Genomic DNA, 21,371 nt, shown 5'->3' on the forward strand with positions numbered 1-21,371 from the left:
CTAACCATTAGATGAGATACATTCATTTGCAAAATGTCTGCGGCCATGTCATCACTAACTTTTCTTATGTTTACATGTTTCGGGTTTTCATGTGTGCTTTGTGGCAAATATGTGCCGGTTAAAGTAAAAATTGAAACACATGAAGGAGGTGTGCCACCCAAAATATTTACAGGGGAAGAACTATCGAAATACGATGCATCAAACGTAAGTAATACTTTGTTGTTTCAAATAGAGTATTACTTCGGGTTATTATAATTCGGACACACTACTATTTATAGTATAAACTTAATTATTATATATTTTTCATTGTTAGAATAAAAACTATTTAAAAATGATGAATTTTGGAAAAAAAACTAATTGCGAAAAAAATCTTGTAGTGAAAACGAATTGACCCGAAACCTTATCTGGAGCTCTGACTTTCCATTCTTCAAACTGTGATGTTCATCGTCCAATCAGTTTCGTGAATGCCTATGAGGGCGGGGTTAAACATTATTTTTGATTGACGTCAGGCACGAAGTAGGGTCAATCCGTGAAAAGTCGGACAAAACTCTATATCACAAAGCTATTGTATCATTATATAGAACTTACGACGAGTTGTTTTGGGGATTACCTCCCCTTATAAAGTCAAATGAGCGTAGTTTCGAATTTTGGTGACATCGATGATGTTATGTGAAAACACCGCGATTTACATTATGAAAATGTTGATTGATGCGAATCGCTATGACTCGGACAGACTAGTCGAAACTCGGACACACTGTAGCTGAAACTCGGACAGTTATTTTGCGTAGTTAAATCTCGGACTGTGGAACAGTAATTGAACCAAACTTCATTTATTTACAGTAAAATGAATTAATTTGAATGTAGCAGTATTTTACGTGTGCTGTACTATTTAATGCTTCCGCGCCATAGCTGAAAGCCAAATTTGAAAAGCAATGGTGATGACGACGATATTGATAAATAAAACCACGTTTTTGATCATCTCAATGAAGAATTATTAGTGCGAATAAAGTGTTCACCAACATGTGCGCACTTTACATAAAGCTATCAATTACGTAGCTTTTCACAGAGGGTGCAACCTCCTTCATTTGAGTACTGCCTTATTTTGCTGCGTGTGATGCTGTCTAAGTAAAAATGATTATTTTAATGATTTTAAAACTTTGTGTATACAAAATAATATTTGGCTACTTAAGACTGCGTACGACCTTAACCCCTCCCAGGCTTCAACCTCATTACTGGCAATTATGTAAGATCGCACACCGTGCTTACACTGTGCGGTTCCTTACCTAATAAGATGACTTTTCGAGATTACAACAAATCGAATTAATGCAATAAAAAATGGAAATAAAATAAAAGACAAAACGGACATCTGAAACTATGTATGTTTAATAAATCTACATGTATTTTAAAATACATAACACTTGTCATGTTAATCTGCAAAGCGCACAAGCATGCCATGATTACGAGCACATATCTGGATGGAAGCTACATGTTCATCCTTCGCGTAAAATCCCAAATTACATCGTTGAGATGGACCCACACGGGCACGGAATACAGGCTCAAATTTCGGTTTAATTAAAATATGTCCATTTTTGAAATTGAGTCTGTGCAATTCCGATATGAAAAGAGCGTCTTGTCGACGCAAATAGGCACACAATCTATCTGAAGGGTGTGCGTGGATGGCAAGGGCATGTCGGTCAAAAGATTTTTCCGTTTCCAGTTTTCCACTGTATTGGGCGGCAACCTGGAGAGCCCTTTGCCCATGGTGATGCATGCCGACTGCATATAGACCTTCAATGATGACTTTCTTCATTGCCTATAAAGATTTATAATTTTAAAATGCAAATGAAATGGCCTCAACGCAATTTTTAAATTAATACTTAATGTGTGGTGGGGATGCATGCGGGCGTGCGGGCGGGACGGTGTGTATTTCGAAGTTTATTAGGTCCTTCCGCGCAACTACCTAATCAGATTTTAGACTAACAAAAGTTTGAACAAAATTTGAATTATATATGCAATGTTTAACTATTTACTCAGGTAATAATTTTGAGGTGGTCTTGTGCTGTGGGGAAAACATTTGACCACCAACCGAACTCATATGCGCCGGGAGCGGGTATCAAACCTGGGTCGCCTGAGTGATAATCGAGTGTGCTAACCAATGATATAGCCGGGCAGTCGGTGTTTATTTCATTGTAGCATTTACGAACTGTACAGGCTTACTGCTGTATTTAGTATTTATTGTCAATAATTAGCCATGATTGATAACTTTATGCAAAGTGGCTTCGTTTTTTGTGTGTTTGTTATTTCCTTGCTATTGTCCGAGTTTTAACTGCAATGCAAAATATGTAGTTAAATGCCGGACACTTTTAATTTCGTCAAATACATAATAAATTTTCAGATATTCTTCATAAAACTATTAAATTTTATCTCCTTAAACAATAAAACAATCAATATCTTAATGAATATACAATCGTATAGCCGTTGCGCAATGAAAATCACTGAACGAACCTTAGCATTCAAATTGCCCGCCTTTATGGAAACAATGCGTATTGTCATAAGCCTGTGTGTGGCACGTCATTGGTTTTGTGTTTACGTAAACGGTGTCGATGCACATACTGTGCAGATGTATTTTTCAAAGTGAATGGCTATGTGTCACTAAATGCGTGTTACTGGGTATTTCAAGTCGGTTATTGTATATTTTATAATGTGTTTTACTGTCAACTGTCCGACTTTTAAAGACGTCCGACTTTTCACGGATTGACCCTAAGAGTTTATTGCAGCTTGATTAGCAAGAAGTTGTACCATTTACGTTATATAAAACCGGTAACTAGCAAAGTACAGTAAATTAAAGACGGTTTCGGGCATCATCATCACACCTTTTTACCGTAAACAAGTATAACCTATGACTCATAATTAAAAATAAATTAATACTAGAAATTAATTGCCAGTGGTAAACAATTAATTACTTATAGTGAGTAAGTTGTGCAAATAACTCCCGGTTACAATTATGCGATAACAATTTAATTCCAGTACATGTATATTTCATCATGTCCATTTATAGAACTGATTCACCTCGTTTTTCTGACATTTATTCGACACGTAATGCCCTTTAACAAATATTCGTTAGATTAATTACGCACACTTGTAAATGTTTCGTCTGATAATCGATACCTAGAAGACTGATGATGGCAACCGGCCGTAATCTTTGTGGACAACGCATAATTCCGTCCAAACATTTATTCGACTCGTAAAGTGTTTAAACAAATTATCGTTTAATTCATAACACAACTGTTAATATTTGTTGAAATCTCAAATGGGAATAATGAAAAAAATTAATCCGAAACCCAGTCCTGTAAGTCGATGTTAACGCGTTTTTAATCCGAAACACACTTCCGAATGTAAATGTTACCGCAACGTTAAAATATTCTTGCTTCAAATTAGCAGTGCAAATTTATTTTGTGTCGAATCTTTTTCTCAATTAAAAAGAGCGTGAAAATTATGCAGCATGTACAATGTTGCGTCATTTGCATGGAAAGCGTGCGTGTATTGAGCGTTTTAACAAGCACACTACACGTCAGGGGATTGACGCATGTTCAGAGGCAATATTTCATCAAATCTATAAATAGTCACTTAAAATTTATTTGATACTATAGAAAAATGGCAAGGTTTGTGTTAAAGAAATAATTGAGAGCTTTTATCGTAAATATTTACCAGAAAGTGATTTATAAAAACGGAATAAACAGGATTATCGGGTAATAAATAGAAACTTGAAAAGTAGTAAGTATAGAGTAATATAGTTGGGTTGAAACGGATGTATTGGGGAATAGTTTGCGTCGGGATTTTACTATCTGTGCGGGAAAGTTTTAAAACAATTAAACAATATAAAAAAAAATAATATTTTTTTAAATGACTGGGGGATTTTCTTGAAGAGTCATAGCGCCGCACCCAATGACGTCTTTTGACGCTGTTTTTCTTTGAGTTATAACGCATCACAGAACGTGAATTGACATGTTAAATTAAAAAAAAAATCAACGTCGGGAGGGGACACCCCTCACGAACCACGCCTATCAGCCCCGGGGCACCTGACAAAAAACCTGTGGAAAGCACTGAATGCATGTAATTTGGACTCGTCAATCAATCATGTTTGTATTACACAACTCGAGGATACATTATGAGTCATCATGGAGTAATGTGTAATTGCATGTCAAGTCAACATAAACTGTCATCATTAAAATATTTCACAATACATACTTTAAAATATAAGTTTGTCATGATGTTATATTCAGAGGTTTCACTGTGTCAAAAAATGTTGTCGCCACTTTTTCACGAAGTAAAAAACCTTTACCTGTCTCTTTTAATTAAGTCAATGACATTAATGTAAAACAGTTTATTGAATTATTGTTATTATCCTGTAAGCTTTATTTTTAAATACTCCCAGTTGTCAATTGTCCTTGAATGTTCTTTTAGCTACTTAATTTTCATATTTTTGCTTATATTTGTCCAGCTAGGGCCTATATAATTTAAAATAACAATAATTTATATTGACACATTTCAAGCGTAAATGAACATCATTGTCGCCATAAAGTAGAAAAAATCCATTTCCGTTACTAAATTTCAAATTTATATTTGTAATTACTAGGAGATATTTACTTACAACACATCCGAGATAATCACACCGGGATCCGGACATAAGCCGGACGGGTTTGCTAGCATGCAATGTGGTGAATAAATATGCTCCAGTAGTGTACCAAACATTATTTATTTTAATAAAGATTAGCACAGTCTACAAATAAGGTGTTATTAATGAAATTCGCCACTTTTGAAAAAATGTCGCAATTTGTGACAGTGGCGATAGGCAGGAATCCCCTGTATATTAATTTTGAATAAATGTAAATTTTTTAGATATTAAACTTGTATTGAAATTTATCAGTGTTTTTTTCACCATTTTGGGCATTTGGCTGGGTCCCTTTGGCTTGGGAAAATTCGCGGCGTTTTGACTAAAATTGGGAAATTAGTGTTGTTGTTGTTTTGCTAACAAATGCTTGAAAATTGAGGATACAATTGTTTCCAGTATTAAATTTGCTAAGATTGATCTTATATCGATGGGAGATGAACAAAATATTGAGATAAAAAAAAAATTCCCTTGGAAACCTTCCATTGGGAATTTTTAGCTCCCATTTGGGAAAAATAAATACTTTTTTCCATTGGGAATGGGTCCGGTTACTGGATCCGATTTTGAAAGGAAAAAACCCTCTGATTATGTAGGTATTTTAAAGGGAAATTAGGTGTAAGAAAAACGTGTTAGTTTCTGGTTACTCCACATTCCCTATATTTTATGCTGATCACAAGTTTTTATGTCATAAAATTGTGATCAAATTTGTTTTATCCAGTTTAATGACTTCATATGTATTTAATTATAAATATTTTTCTGGCAAGAAATATAGAATAGTTTTTGTTATTTTTAAAGTGCATAATTATACTATAAATGGTAACCCAAATTAACTTTTCAAGAATGTTATATTTTTTTTAGGCAAATAACCTTAGGTCATTCTATTGTAACTAAATTGCCATATGGCTAGCGATTCACAGAGCAAAACCTGAGATTAATAACAAAATGTTTTACAAAATCCTTTGGTTTGTAAAGTTCAATAATATCTGCTTTTTTTGATTATTTATTAACTGAAAGTATCAAATAGTGAACATTGTATCAAACAATAGCTATATCAATAGATGTTAACATAATTAAGATGTGATTTTGTTTTCAGCCAGAAGAGCCAATATACTTAGCAATAAAAGGGGTTGTGTTTGATGTGACATCAGGCAGACGTACGTCTACTCTAATTACAAATTATTTGTTCAGCTTTTTTGAATTTGATGTTGCATTGAAATGTAAACAAATGTAAATCCAAGAAATCTATGGTTTGAAAAGTTTCTTGTTTTATAAAAAAAAAAAATTTACATTCACACATTCTTGTTTCAGTTTTGGTACACAACATATTTTATTGAGCTTTATCGAACAACCGGTACATGTATATTTAAGTCATACTTGTTCATGATATCAAATACCTCTCATTCAGTCATTGATTACCTTTTTGGATTGCTCATATTAACCTCATTCTGGGAAAACTGGGCTTAATGCATGTGCCTAAAGTGTCATCCCAGATTAGCCTGTGTTGTCCACATAGGCTAATCAGGGACTTCACTTCCCGCCTTAACTTAATTTTTGGTAAGGAAACTAAAAATACCATAAAAGCCAAGTGTCATCCCTGATTAGCCTGTGCAGACTGCACAGGCAAATCTGGGACGACACTTCAGGCTCATGCATTAAGCCCAGCTCATATTAGCCACATTATGGGAAACCTGGGCTGCATGCATTTGCCTTAAGTGTCCTCCCACATTAACCTGTGTAGTCCACACATGCTTATAGGGGATCACACTTACTGCCTTAACTGGATTTACCGTAAGAAGAGACTTCCTTGAAATGAAAAATTCAATTTAACCGTAAAATGTCATCCCCAATTAGCATGTGCTGAATGAATCTAGATGACACTTTACCCTTGCACATTAACCCTTTTAGCGCTGGAACCAAATTTTAAAGGCCTTTGCAGACAGTTTGGATCCAGATGAGACGCCACAGAACGTGGCATCTCATCAGGATCCAAACTGTTTGCTATTTTGATAGTATAAATCGAAGAAAATGTTAATTTTAGACATTCAGCAGACGACATTTTAGCAGAAGACAAATTTCCCAGCATGCAAAGGGTTAAGCCCAGTTTCCCCACAGTGAGGCCCTTATCATACCTATTGTCCATGTTATAGAGTTCTACAGCAAGGGTTCCGATTACAATGTGCTGGTGGGGAAGGATGCCAGTCGGGCCCACGCACTCTGGTCCCTGGAGGAGAAGGATCTCACACATGATCTGGTAACAATTTTTAAATGGCTTTAGTATGCACAAAAGTCCTACTGAGAATTAAACGATGCAAATCAGGCTCTTCAAGATTCTAAGATAAAAAGTCATGAACTAGGTTTTGTATTCAAAAATACAAAAAAATGTTTGTTGTGAGTTAAAATGGTGTATTTCCAAAAGTTAATAAACAACAGCTCTATTGTATATGTAAATTTTAAAGAATTATTATTTAACTTTTGTAGACAAGTTTTTTGTGCATCTTTTTTAATGTCTTATTGACTTGAAGAAATACCGTATGTTATATTTGAATTTTCTCAACAATTAAGATTACGAAGGGCCTATCTAACATATGTTCAAAAAGAACTTACCCCTGAGTTCTTTGTTTTTACTGAGATGCATGGCAGAGCTAGCATAAACAAAGTGTGTAAACAATTTAATCACAGTTTTATATTAAAAATAATAGAATTTTATATGTGTAAAATCTATCATGTAAGGAAACTGCTGGAGGAAGAAAAAAGGAAAAACTTACAATATCAACTGCACATCTTAAAACAAAACTGACCTCAAAAATTAAATTGATTTTTCATTTCAACTGTGTATTGCCAAAACCTAAAATAGTATTAAATCTTCAGAGGTCACACAGTTTTCAGAAGTCCAGAGGTGGCGCTTTGTATGTCAAAAGTATAATATATGTACAAGCATTGATGTGGTGCTTTGTATGTCACAAGTATTATACAAGCATTGATGTGGTGCTTTGTATGTCACAAGTATTATACAAGCATTGATGTGGTGCTTTGTATGTCACAAGTATTATACAAGCATTGATGTGGTGCTTTGTATGTCACAAGTATTATACAAGCATTGATGTGGTGCTTTGTATGTCACAAGTATTATACAAGCATTGATGTGGTGCTTTGTATGTCACAAGTATTATACAAGCATTGATGTGGTGCTTTGTATGTCACAAGTATTATACAAGCATTGATGTGGTGCTCTGTATGTCAAAAGTATAATAAAAGCATTGATGTGGTGCTTTGAATATCTAAAGTATAATAAAAGCATTGATGTGGTGCTTTGAATATCTAAAGTATAATACAAGCATTGATGTGGTGCTTTGTATGTCAAAAGTATAATACATGCATAGATCACTCATTCTATTTTTTAACGAACAATCAGTGTCTCCAGCCTTTAAATGACCGCATGCCATTCCAAATACCGTGTCATAGAGTATACTCTTGATTTTCCTATAAAGGAACATATCCTGACACTTTTAAAACCAAAGAAAACATCATCAACATTGCAGAAATATGTGTTCCTGATGTTCTGTTAGGAGTGGATTCAGCAAAAACCCTAAGTCGCAGATGAAATAAACACTCACTTTTGTACTCAATCCTACCAGGTTTATTAAAAAATATATCTTAAATATACTTCTTATGTAAGTTTGAGATGTTTTACAAACAATAAAATCGTAAATTTTAATAAAACACATTGTTTTGAAAAAATATCGAGCTGATTGAATGTGTCGCCAAATGTGAAGTAATGGACGAGTCATTGCGATGATGCACTGAATCATCTCCAAACGGTAGCAAGTATCGGGTGCTAAGTGCGCAGATTTATTGCTTAAGTATGTAGTTATGTTGTAATAGTACCAAAAACTGTGAAAAAAATAATGGACAAGTCCGTCAGTCGAATGCGTCCTACAATAAGTAATATGCATCTATCGGATATGCGCAATCATATTTATATTGCTAAGAAGTATATTCATAATGTACGCATTTCTTTATTTATTCATTTTGCGAGAAAACTGGTCAATTTTGCATTTTAAACAAGACGTAAGTAATGAGCGGGACATAATTGAGGAGACGAAGGGCACCGGTGTACCTTGATAAAGCGCTTGTTTCTTGCCAGTAATTGTAAAATTAGGTTAATTTATGTGCGTGGGGATAAATAAAACCGGATGTTGACAAACCTTTGAATGGCGGTAGAATTTCAAGATCTTTACAGTTCACTTCAACTTCCATAAATATAGGTAAGTTCTTGAACCCCGATTACTACAACATATATTTTGAAATAATTACCATTGTATTTTTATTTTGTGTTGAACATGTGTATACACCATTTTGCATAGTTTGTTCCACTGCCTCAGGCACATTACACGTGTAAATACATAAACAAAACTGTCCCGTCAATTACTCGGTGTGTCCCGTCAATTATCTAATAAAATACCCTCATTTATAAGACACAGATTGTGTGTTTTTCTATAAACAGCACTTCGGCGATGGTTTTTACATAAACATATGGTATTGAATGTCATTTTAGCCATGTTGAAATAATATTTAGATGGGAGGGTAATTATGCATACTATTCATTTCAAATACAATTTAGTTGAGGCATGGAATAATTTGACTACACAAAACTTTTGCTGAAAGGAAACATAAATAAAGCATATTAACACAGTACAGTGCCATTTTAGCAGCAGTTCTATATTATGTCTGTTGAAACATATTTTAAAATCATGAACATATATGACAATATTAGCATTATAAATGATCATCCCATTGTCCCGTCTATTACATTTAATTCGTCCCGTCCATTATTTCCAATTTTACCATTTTATAACTTGGGTTTATGTTTAGTAAAACCCATTAACTGCATGACTAATACTTCTGTTTGTTACAGGATGGCGAAATCAAAAGCGCAGCGTAGGCGAGAATATAGAGAGCGCAAGAAAGAGCAGATAGGAGAGGAAGAGTGGTTAAGGCAAGAGCGTAACCGTAGTAAGATTTATTTCACACCGATGGCACAGATGGTTGAAGATAAGCAATTGAAAGTTAGAGAGAGGAACAGAAAATGCCAACAAAGCTTTAGAAAGAAGAAACAACAGCAAAAAGGAAGTCATAGAGAGAGCCTTGGCTATAGAGGAAATGAAGTATAACCACAGCCTAGTACGAGTATGCAGTCAAATGAGAATGAAGTGACGAGCTTAACCGACATTTTAACTGCCAAATTACCTTTTCAATCTAAGGCAAAGTTTCATATTGCAGGGGACAAAAATTCCACTCGTCCGCTCGTATTGACGAGTGAAATCTTGAAAGGACGAGTGAATTTCCCTAAAGCTCTCGTCCTACAGGACGAGTGAAAAAAAACTGATGTTAAAATATGTATTTTCTGACCAGTAAGACTCTTTTTCATTAAATCATTTCTTAAAGCATATCTCGTAGATCGCGAATGAACCGAAAATCGTAATTGTAAATTTCATACAGCAGGTGCGCGTTGTTATGCGAGACTGTGTCCCGAGTAAATATTGGCTTTTTGGTGTAAACTTTGCGTGTCCATGTTGACAGGGAACCATCTGACTTCATTCACTGTAAGTATTGATTTTTTTAAAGAATTATTTTACTGCGAAGTACGGTTTTAAACCAGTCTGAATTTCATCTGAAAAATGTCTGACATACGAGCGTTCTTTAAAGGGGGCAGGAGCGATGTTCAACCATCTGAAATGGAAAGCACGCAAGCATTAGAAAAAGGAAAAAACAAATTTGTCTTCATTTATTTATTTTGTGTTCCTCATAAATAAAGTAAGTTAACATTTCTTCTGTGATCAGCTGGCATGAATAACTAAGTAAGCAGCATTTTAGCAGTGATATAGGAAACATTGTTTGTCATATCAGTCCTTTGCAATCTTTCTTTCACACATATTTGAAGGACAAGTGCATGTGTTTGCAGGACGAGTGAAAATGTTAATGCACTTGTCCTGCAGGACGAGTGCAATTTATAAATATTTTTGTCCCCTGTATTGCATCAATTCTGCTATGAATGTTTTTGGCATTGTTTCAGTAGGTTTTAACATATGTGACTAGTAAAAGGATCGATATCTTTTTTGTAACTATGTTGTTATTGAGCCGAATATTTGTTTAATTATATTGCGCCATGATGTTTAATATGCTTTGATACATTTATAAGTACTGGTATTAATTTTGAAAAGGTTCTGAATAGCCACACACGCTAAAGTTTAATTACACATGTAGTTTATGTTAGTGATTTTTTTGCTTCCTATATATATATATATAGGCATGTAGATACCTTGCATGGACCTCTACCTTTTGATGAGATTTGAGATCGCTGGGGTCAAGGTCACCAAGGCTAATAATAGATTTTTCTGTCACATTTTTGTTACAGTTTCTCATAGCGCCTTCAATATTTTACCGATCTCTTACATATTTGGCATGTAGGTACATTGCATGGACCTCTACCTTTTGATGAGGTTTGACATCACTGGGGTCAAGGTCAATGTCACCAAAGCTAAAAATAGATTTTTCCGTCACATTTTTGTTACAGTTCCTCATAGCGCCTTCAATATTTTACCGATCTCTTACATATTTGGCATGTAGGTACCTTGCATGGACCTCTACCTGTTGATGAAGTTTGACATCACTGGGGTCAAGGTCACCAAGGCTATTAATTGATTTTCTCCAGGTTACACTTTGGTCACAGTTTCTCATAGCCCCTTCAATATTTGACCGATCTCTTATATATTTGGCATGTAGGTAACTTGCATTGACCTCTACCTTTTGATGAGGTTTGACATCACTGGTGTCAAGGTCAATGTCACCAAGGCTTAAAATAGGTTTTTCCGTCACATTTTTGTTACAGTTTCTCATAGCGCCTTCAATATTTTACCGATCTCTTACATATTTGGCATGTGGGTACATTGCATGGGCCTCTACCTTTTGATGAGGTTTGACATCACTGGGGTCAAGTTCAATGTCACCAAGGCTAAAAATAGATTTTTCCATCACATTTTTGTTACAGTTTCTCATAGGGGCTTCAATATTTTACCGATCTCTTACATATTTGGCATGTAGGTACCTTGCATAGACCTCTACCTTTTGATGAAGTTTGACATCACTGGGGTCAAGGTCACCAAGGCTATTAATAGATTTTCTCCAGGTTACACTTTGGTCACAGTTTCTCATAGCCCCTTCAATATTTGACCGATCTCTTATATATTTGGCATGAAGGTAACTTGCATTGACCTCTACCTTTTGATGAGGTTTGACATCACTGGGGTCAAGGTCAATGTCACCAAGGCTAAAAATAGATTTTTCCGTCACATTTTTGTTACAGTTTCTCATAGCGCCTTCAATATTTTACCGATCTCTTACATATTTGGCATGTAGGTATATTGCATGGACCTCTACCTTTTGATGAGGTTTGACATCACTGGGGTCAAGGTCAATGTCACCAAGGCTAAAAATAGATTTTTCCGTCACATTTTTGTTAGTTTCTCATAGCGCCTTCAATATTTGACCGATCTCTTATATATTTGGCATGTAGGTAACTTGCATTGACCTCTACCTTCTGAAGAGGTTTGATGTCACTGTGGTCAAGGTCACTGAGGCTAATAATAGATTTTCTCCAGGTTACACTTTTTTCCTCACAGATAACCCATATATTGACAAAGCATTATTGTGGAGCATCCATCATTTTTACTGATATCCTTGTTTCAAAAGATTTGGATAACAATTTGGTATGACAATGACCAAAGCTTATGCTATTGCAATTATACCTGTATGGTAATGTACAGGACAGATATAATCGATATGAAGAACCATTGTCACATGGAGTTTATTATTTTGTATACTTGCTGTTTTACCATTTAAAAGTCATATATTGTTCTAAAACAGTTGAAACATGTTTGACTAGTTCAATATTTGATTGTTTATTAATTTAGCCCAGATTGTGGCGATGTTTTATTAAACAGTTATAATAATGTTGCTGTACATAGTTTTTATATTGGTATCAATACCTTTATCTGCAGTATTTACTCGTAATTTACTTATAGTTTGATTCCAGTAGGTATTTTTGGTAAATTGTTTGAATGGGTGCATTGTTTTTCTGTTACAAAGATTTTCTAATGGACGGGACAGTTGTGGGTAATGGACGGGACAATAACAAAATTAAGTCCCAGTCATTCAAGTGATATACTACGATAATATGCTCAAGACAGATGTTTGTAGGAATACTGAAGTACTATTTCTGTTGCCTGTGCAGTTTAAAGTTGTCCATTTATTATTTTAAAGATATATTACCTCAAAGTATGTGGTATGTTTTGAAGTTTATTAAAAAAAAAAGTCTTAACTTTTTTGTTTTTTATTTCTCTAAAAGGTAAGCAGTTCTAACTTAAGTTGTTTTCCTTAACTTCTATATGACTTTATTAAATAAAACATACCACTTTTATTGGTTCTTATCATGCATTTAAAAAAATATATAAAATAATTGTTGTTTGGGTCAACATAGATTTATGAAAAAGCAGATGTATAGGTTTATTCATTTAAACTAACGTATCTTAAAAAATATTGAAATGTAGCTGATGAAACTTTGGGAAAATATCTACCAAATGTGTGTTAGAATTATGGTGTTATTCAAATATACTATATATTGAAGTTCAAAAATGGACTTTTCTTCAACTGAATTGTCCGTTTTAGCATAGAATGAGTGAGATGTGGTGCTTCGTATGTCAAAAGTATAATACAAGCATTGATGTGGTGCATTGTATGTCTTAAGTATAATACACATCCTGAGGTGGTGCTCTGTATGTCAAAAGTATAATACAAGCAATGATGTGGTGCTTTGTATGTCAAAAGGATTTTCCATCATTTTATAATTTATAAAAAAAATATTCAAAATGCTTTCAGAGTGGATTGAGTGACAAGCAACTACAGGGGTTGGATGATGTTTACACACAGACGTACCTGCCTAAATACACAGTCGTGGGCTACATGGACTATCTGATAAAACAGCAAGAAGACGATATTCAAAAGAGGTTCACCAATGAAGAATTGTAATCATAAAGCGGCAGTTTTGAGTTGTAAGAAATTATCAGGTCAAGTTAACCTTTTCTTGTTCTTAAGTACTTTAAAGGTTCTTTGTTAATATTTTTATAGCTTTGAAATCAAACTTGTGCTATTGTCTTGTTTTGAAACGATTGAATTTTGAAAAATACTTTTAGTTTTGTCTAGAAAACATTGTGTACTCAAACCCATTTATTGGATGAACACACACATATAAAGAAAAATTTAGTAAAAAATGTAAATAATTAAATTACAGTTTTTCAACAAGGAAACATCATGATAATCATTGAGTTCAGATTTAGTAGATTCTTCAAAATCCTGTTTTATAATTTCTTATGTTTTAACTTTTATATATTTTCCAGTTCAATACTTGAAAACGGTCCCTTTGAAGTTTTATCATGTTGTGTTTTGTCAATTAAAGCTCTGCGAAGTCCATTTAACTTGCACATAAAAGTTTTTATTATCCGGTGATCTGTCAACTTGTTGTATTAGTTGCTTAGAAATTAGCAGTAAAAGCCGTACAAGCCTGCTTCCTCTAATGCATTAAAAAAAAGCCTGCTTCCTCTAATGCATTTAAAAAAAGCCTGCTTCCTCTAATGCATTTAAAAAAGCCTGCTTCCTCTAATGCATTTAAAAAAAGCCTAGTACTGACATTAAGTTATCTTTTTATATGATAAAAAACTTTTCAAGTTTTGTTTTCTCTTATGCAAAAGAAATTGTAAAAATGACATAAGTATAGGTTTTGAGTGTTTTTCATTCATTAAAACATATTTAATACAAGTACAGAACTAACTAGGTTCTAGCATATCTATTTTTTTGGATAAGATAACATGTTCTCAGCATTCCAAAATGTATATTTTGTATTAAGATTCAAAGTCCTTGGCAGGAATCATCTTCGTTAATGATGGTTGTGTTCAATAATCATTATGTTTGTATGTAGTTAAAATAAATTATTGAGATGTTATTATTTTGATAAATTTAAGACATTCCTGTTGTATGTTTGTGGTGTATGCCAAAACTTACTGTTTAAATGGGTTTTCTACAAAATAAAGATGATATAAAGTTAATGTATATTTTGAAAGAAAATTGGAGTTTGTGTCTTTGTTGCTCATTTAAATGTTGATTTGTTATATAAACTTATATCCAATGGTGCTTATACTACCTCTGTAAAATGAAATGACAGATTGTCTATACTGTTGCTCAATATCAATATACTGAATCAATATTAAAATAAGAAAAGGTTTGTTGTTAAAAATGCATAGTATGATGAAGTACACTGTAAAGCATTTACAATTTGTATACAAATATATACAAATAGAATAAATACGAATAATAATTTGTCAAATAAAAAAGTATTTATCACTCACGCATCTAAAATAATAATATGAAATCCATAAATGATGCTAATAGATTACAAAATGCAGGGCTGACAATTGTTAAAATTAGTGGATTAGTAATTCCATTAATTGACTGTACTTAGAATGGTTTTATTTTGTGTTGAATTAAAAAAAAAAAAATGTTTTAAATTACAGGAGATATTAGACATATTAGACAGTTATATATGTGGTGTTTGGGATATTTATGTTTTTTATTATATATTACAGTAAATAATCAGATCGTTTCAAATTATTGTATACTGTTTTTGTAGGATGAGTTGGTCTGCATAAATGTAGATATATTATGTGCAATCTGTTTAACATGTGGAAATGATGGGAACATGAAAGGGTTTTATTATATACTAATTTGCTCAATTCTTAATTGAGCTTGATCGATGGTTATTGATTAAAAAAATCTGGTTTCAAACTATATTTTTGATAAATTTTTTTAATCTTTTGGACAAGTTGATTTTGAGGATAAACTTGTCCATTAAATGTATTCTGGTGTATTTTTAATGCATTTAGATTAGGATGTCAAACATGTATTTGCATTTGCACATTTGAAGTCATTATTCAAATGATAAATCAAAATTTTGAAAAAAGTATAACATTAATAATTTATTTACTATCCTTGTAGTTTCTATACCAACCTATATCCTTTCTTTTCTTACATTCCATATATTGCTTATGAGCTTTTTACATTTCTTCATGAAATAAATGCAAATACTTTTTGTAACTCAGGCATTGAGTGTTGTGAACATGCAACTTATGATCTTTAAACACAGTAGTGAATTGTTAGCTATAAATTTGCCAGATACACTATGCATGTATGTTTTTCTGTTAAAATCTATGCAATTTTACAAATGTTTAACTCTAATAAAACATAAAATATGTGTGTTGTTAGTTTAATATATATTCATATGCATCAAAATAAATCTGATGCACTGGACCTTATGTATGTTACGATGATTGGAAGTTGCCTAAAAAATAATAGTGTAACTTATTTGTTTTAGGGCCAACAAAATCGCAATCCAAATTTCATGCTTACGATCTAGTCTCCAGTTTTTAGCTCACCTAGCACTATGAGCTTTTGTAATCGCCTTTTGTCCGTCGTGTGGCGTCAACATATGCCTTGTTAACACTGTTGAGGCCACATTTATTGTCCGATCTTCATGAAATTTAGTCAGAGGATTTGTTTAAATGATATCTTGGACGAGTTCTAAAATGGTTCCTGCTGCTTGAAAAACAAGGCCGCCAGGGGGGCGGGGCATTTATACTTATACGGTTAGAGTAAACCTTGTTAACACTCTAGATGCCAAATGTATTGTCCGATCTTCATGGAACTTGGTCAGAAGATTCGTCTCAATGATATCTTCGACAAGTTCGAAAATGGTCACAATTACTTGAAAAACATGGCCGGCAGTGGGCGGGGCATTTTTCCTTATATGGCTGTAGTAAAACCTTGTTAACACTCTAGGGGCCACATTTATTTTCTGATCTTCAAGAAAATTATCAACAGATTTCTCCAAATAATATCTTGGACGAGTTCAGAATGGTCCCAGTTGATTAAAAACATCACCGCAAGGGGTCGGGGCATTTTTTCCTTAAATTGCTTTAGTAAAACCTTGTTAGCTCTCTAAACTTACATTTATAGTTCACTCTTCATGAAACTTGACCAGAAAAAAATGTTTTAATGATATCGTGCGCTGCACAGAACAGGTCAGTTCCTTTGTATTTAAGGTGAGTGACTTTGAGTCTTTCAGACACTCTTGTTTAAATATGGTATTTTTCGGCCCGACTATTAACAGAAATGTCCCCCGAGTTAAACTACTCACCCGAATGCCTGTCTTATGCTCGGTTAGGCAAAACTTCAACGTATCACTGTTTCTTCTACGGGCATTCATGACTGTTTCTTCTACGGGCATTCATGACTGTTTCTTCTACGGGAATTCATGACTGTTTCTTCTACGGGAATTCATGACTGTATCTTCTACGGGCATTCATGACTGTTTTTTTTCCGGGCATTCATGTGAAATTTCATACATGTGCTTTGGTTCATTTTTCACTGACCAAGTTCCACAACTGTGACCTGCAATTTAGCAGAAGTATGTCCTCCTTTTAGTATTTACAAAATTTAGTTTAGGTAAATGTGCTACTTCTCAATATCACAGTGTCTTATACATGTATTCAATTGAAACTTAATACGAAACTGGGGTCATTGTGTGAGGTCACTGACCCAGTTTCGTTGGAGTTCCGGTCACTGTAACTTAAAATAGAAAGTCAATTACCGGTACATTAGTTTAAATACATATATTTTGCTTTAATTCTGATTGTAGGTAGCATTCGCGCAGGGCTAAGGTTAGATTGTATTTTGGACCAGTTGGGTCAAGCTCAGTAACAGAAAGTGCTCTCCACAAAATACCTTGAATTTGATTGGAGATATTGAGCTGTAGTTCTGTGCGTAGGTAGCTTAAATGCAGACTTTGTTTTCAAACCTCATTAAATTTAACTAAGTTAATAGGTAAAAAAGTTTAAAATCTAGTGTCCTTAAATGTTGTTATTTCTTATTTAAATTTATAAATTTTCAGCTTTAAGTCAACATATACGTTTAAACTACTGCAGATATTCAACATCAAATATTTCTTTGTGGTGACCATCTGAGACGGCAGTAAAAAGAAAACGGACTTTCGCCATGCATTTTCGCAAAGCGATTTCTGTAATCGCAAAAATTGCAAATTGTTGGTCATTGTCAAAGTTGGCTATCGATAGCGGAAGCCCATATCCCATGATAAACAGGAAATTACAAAGGGAAAACATAGTCGAGGACATATTTTGTTTTAATTGCTCCAAGTATTCATCCTTTTCCATTTGCAGCATTATTTTGGAAAGAGACTATTATGAATGTTCAATGTATGTATATGTCCTTTTTGTAAAAAACAGTGTTTCTTAACTGCTTTGATTACGCTATGGTGATGTGGTTTGTTGCTAACTTGAACGTAGTAATTTAACATATAAATTAAGATGATTAATTGTATGCCCCAGGTAGAATGCATTACATATTTGACATATTTGATGTACTCTATAAGTTGAGGAACGCATGTGACTGATTTGCATAAATGCTTTTTTATATTATGTCATGTATATTTGACAATTACCAGATCATTGAGCCTAAAACTTATGTAAATATTTTTATAAATATTTTGTTTTGGCCAATCTCATTTGTTGTATCTAATGAGCATTAAAAAAACTTTAAAGGCACCGTCAACCGCGATTGACGAACAAAATAAAAGTTCTAAAATTCCGTATTTTTTTACAATTATTAGTTTATATTGATTCAAATATCACAACTGGTATATTACCTTACTTGAACAAAGTTCATATTTTCAGTGAATTCGGTAATAAGATTTCGCGATGTGAAATCGAAAGTACATCGCGAAAATAGGTGACATAACGATATACACACTATAAATAACGCAAGAAGATTGATCATTATATATATATATATATATATATATATATATATATATATATATATATATATATATATATATTATATATATATGTACAATTCACTACGCATACACAATTTGAATTCCTGGGTTTACCACGTGACGATGATGATCAATCTACTTGCGTTATTTATAACTAGTGAACTGGTAGTTACCTGGTACCTGTACCCAGTAAAATTTATTACCGAATATACTGAACATATGATAACTTATTATTTTTTCAAGTAATGTAATATACAAGTCGTGATATTTTAATCAATATAAAATCTAAAATATAATCTGGTATTGTCGCACTGTCGTCATCGTACTATCGCGTTGCCGCCATCGTACAATCGCATTGTCGCCATCGTACTATCGCATTGCCGCCATCGTACTATCGCATTGTCATCATCGTTCTATCGTATTGTCGCCCTCTGGATTTTAATGTGAAACAACGATGGCCCTTACGGTATTCCGTACTATATACTTGTCTACACACGATTCTTTATAATTTTTTATACCAAAACAAATCGCGAAGTGTTAATTAAGTGTCATTAAAAACGATAGATATAGCTTCTGCGTCATATCGCAATAGAGACGCACGCTTCACTAGCATACTTTTTTGTATTTATTTGTTTCCGACATTTCTTTTTTATTTCGATGATTAACGTATATCGGTTTATCTAGGATGTTTAAACAATTTAGCATACTATTTTGTAGGTTTTACGATTATTGCAATCGCACGGAGGAAACGAGCGAACCTGTAAAATAATATTGGCCACAATAGCACTCTGGCGTTATAAATTGAAGCTCATCCGTGTTATGCGTTTTACGACTGTTTAAAACATATACTATTAATAAAAATAAACACTCGTTGCTGTCCAGTCAAATGTCAACTTGGATCAGCAATACATATGTACTTTCTGCTCAAATGTCCAAAATACTATGTGCCCCGTTATTATTTGAAATGCGCTTTGCAAATTGAACCATCTTTACTTGACACTGAACATGTTTTTTTAACTCCTGATGCTTACTTTACCGACCTTAACTTCGGCTTTGTTTGAATAAAACCTGTTAGATTTAGGTCTTGATATACTTTTTATTAACAATTATGTTGGTCTTAAAAGGGCCTTTTCACAGATTTTGGCATTTTTTAACTTATTCATTAAATGCTTTATATCGATAAATGTAAACATTGGATCGTAAAAGCTCCAGTAAAAAATCAAGAATAAAATAATAAAAAAGAAAGAACATTGCCCGGACCAGGTTTCGAACAAGTGACCCCTGGAGTCCTGAAGTAAAAACGCTCTAGCCTACTGAGCTATTCCGCCGAGTTCATATACATAGAGTATTTTATACCTTATATAAGCAATCTTCGTAGTTTCACAAAATTTAACGACAAAAACAGAACTCTCCAAATTATTAAATCGTTTCGCGTTGCAACGCTTTATAATTTTTAGGTTTTAAAATCGTCAAAAGATGCATATAATGGCTATATTAGACCATGGTAAATGTTCAGTATTACTGTTTCCTCACAAATATCATAACTAAAACGAAAATTTGCGAATCTGAAACAACTTTTTTCAATTTTGTCAATTTACCAAAGCGTGAAAAGATCCCTTTAATTCTATTGGTCTAATAGTTTGTCGTTGGAGTCACAACAGTGGTGGACTTTGCATAACAACGATTTAACACAAACCATTGTGTGTATCTCTTTCGTGACAATTAAACACGTTTGTCATACGACATTTTTGGTACATTATACAAAGCAAATATGTAAGTAATCAAGATACTACAAAACTTAAAGAAAGTTAAACTATTAATGTGTTAAAACAAATAACCTTGTTATATAATGTATAGCACATAACTAGCAATGGACTTCGTTCCACTGATACATGAACGTATGATTGGAATTTAAAGTAATCCATATTTACAACAGGCCCATGTTGGTCGTATACTAGTATCTCTAATGTATTAAAACAATTGGGTTCACACCAAATGCAGTAAATAAACCAATCAATGAATTAGTCGAACTGAATGTAAAATTTCCGTAAACCGTTTTTGTTTTGATTTGTGTTTCAAGATTGTTTTGGGGCTATCTGACTGGACCCAGATTCGAACATGGCCCAATTATTGTCACGATAAGCATTATGACCAAGCTTCATAAAGATTGAGTCATTAATGAGGCTTTTATAGTGGTAACAACAATTTCCTAAGATTTGACCCGGTAACGTAGTACCCCCTCCCCCACCTGACCCAGATTCGAAGATTAGATTTTTTTTTGACCTTGCGGTCAAGGATAACCCATGAAAGTGCAAGCACTTATTTCCAATGGGGTCCTTTTGTTTTTTGCTGAACAGACAGCATACAGAAGAGACAGTTTTGAGATACAAGGAATCCGGGTGCGATACCCTAGCTCTTTGCGAATCGATCCCTTGGTTCTTTTACGTGCTCAGTGTATAGCACCGATACACGCGAGAATTACCTGGGTTTCATACCAGTACATCTCTAGTTGGGTGGGAAGCACTTGAAGCATTCCTGAAATTGCCACTGCCCCGGCCAGGAATTGAACAAAGACAAACATTCTGAGCATGTTTCATAAAGATCGAGTCATAAATGTGGCATCTTGAATGTTAACAGGGTTTCTCATAAGATTGGGCTAGGTGACCTTGTTTTTTACCACACTAAACAAATTCAACAGTTGATATAGATATTCCCAATATAAACCATTTGACTGGTCAAGTTTCA

The 21,371-nt window shown here is 33.7% G+C and overlaps 1 protein-coding gene across 1 annotated transcript; it reads left to right on the plus strand.

The window, feature by feature from the left end:
- Positions 1-12: 12 nt before the first annotated feature.
- On the plus strand, positions 13-14,111 carry LOC127857666 (uncharacterized). Its single transcript, XM_052394255.1, has 4 exons — positions 13-204; positions 5,763-5,823; positions 6,817-6,920; positions 13,604-14,111. Exons 1-4 carry the CDS (start codon positions 34-36, stop codon positions 13,751-13,753), a joined length of 486 nt encoding a protein of 161 aa, XP_052250215.1. The 5' UTR covers positions 13-33; the 3' UTR covers positions 13,754-14,111.
- Positions 14,112-21,371: the final 7,260 nt, after the last annotated feature.

This window comes from Dreissena polymorpha, chromosome 14 (genome assembly GCF_020536995.1).
Source record: "Dreissena polymorpha isolate Duluth1 chromosome 14, UMN_Dpol_1.0, whole genome shotgun sequence".
Classification (NCBI taxonomy): Eukaryota; Metazoa; Mollusca; class Bivalvia; order Myida; family Dreissenidae; genus Dreissena; species Dreissena polymorpha.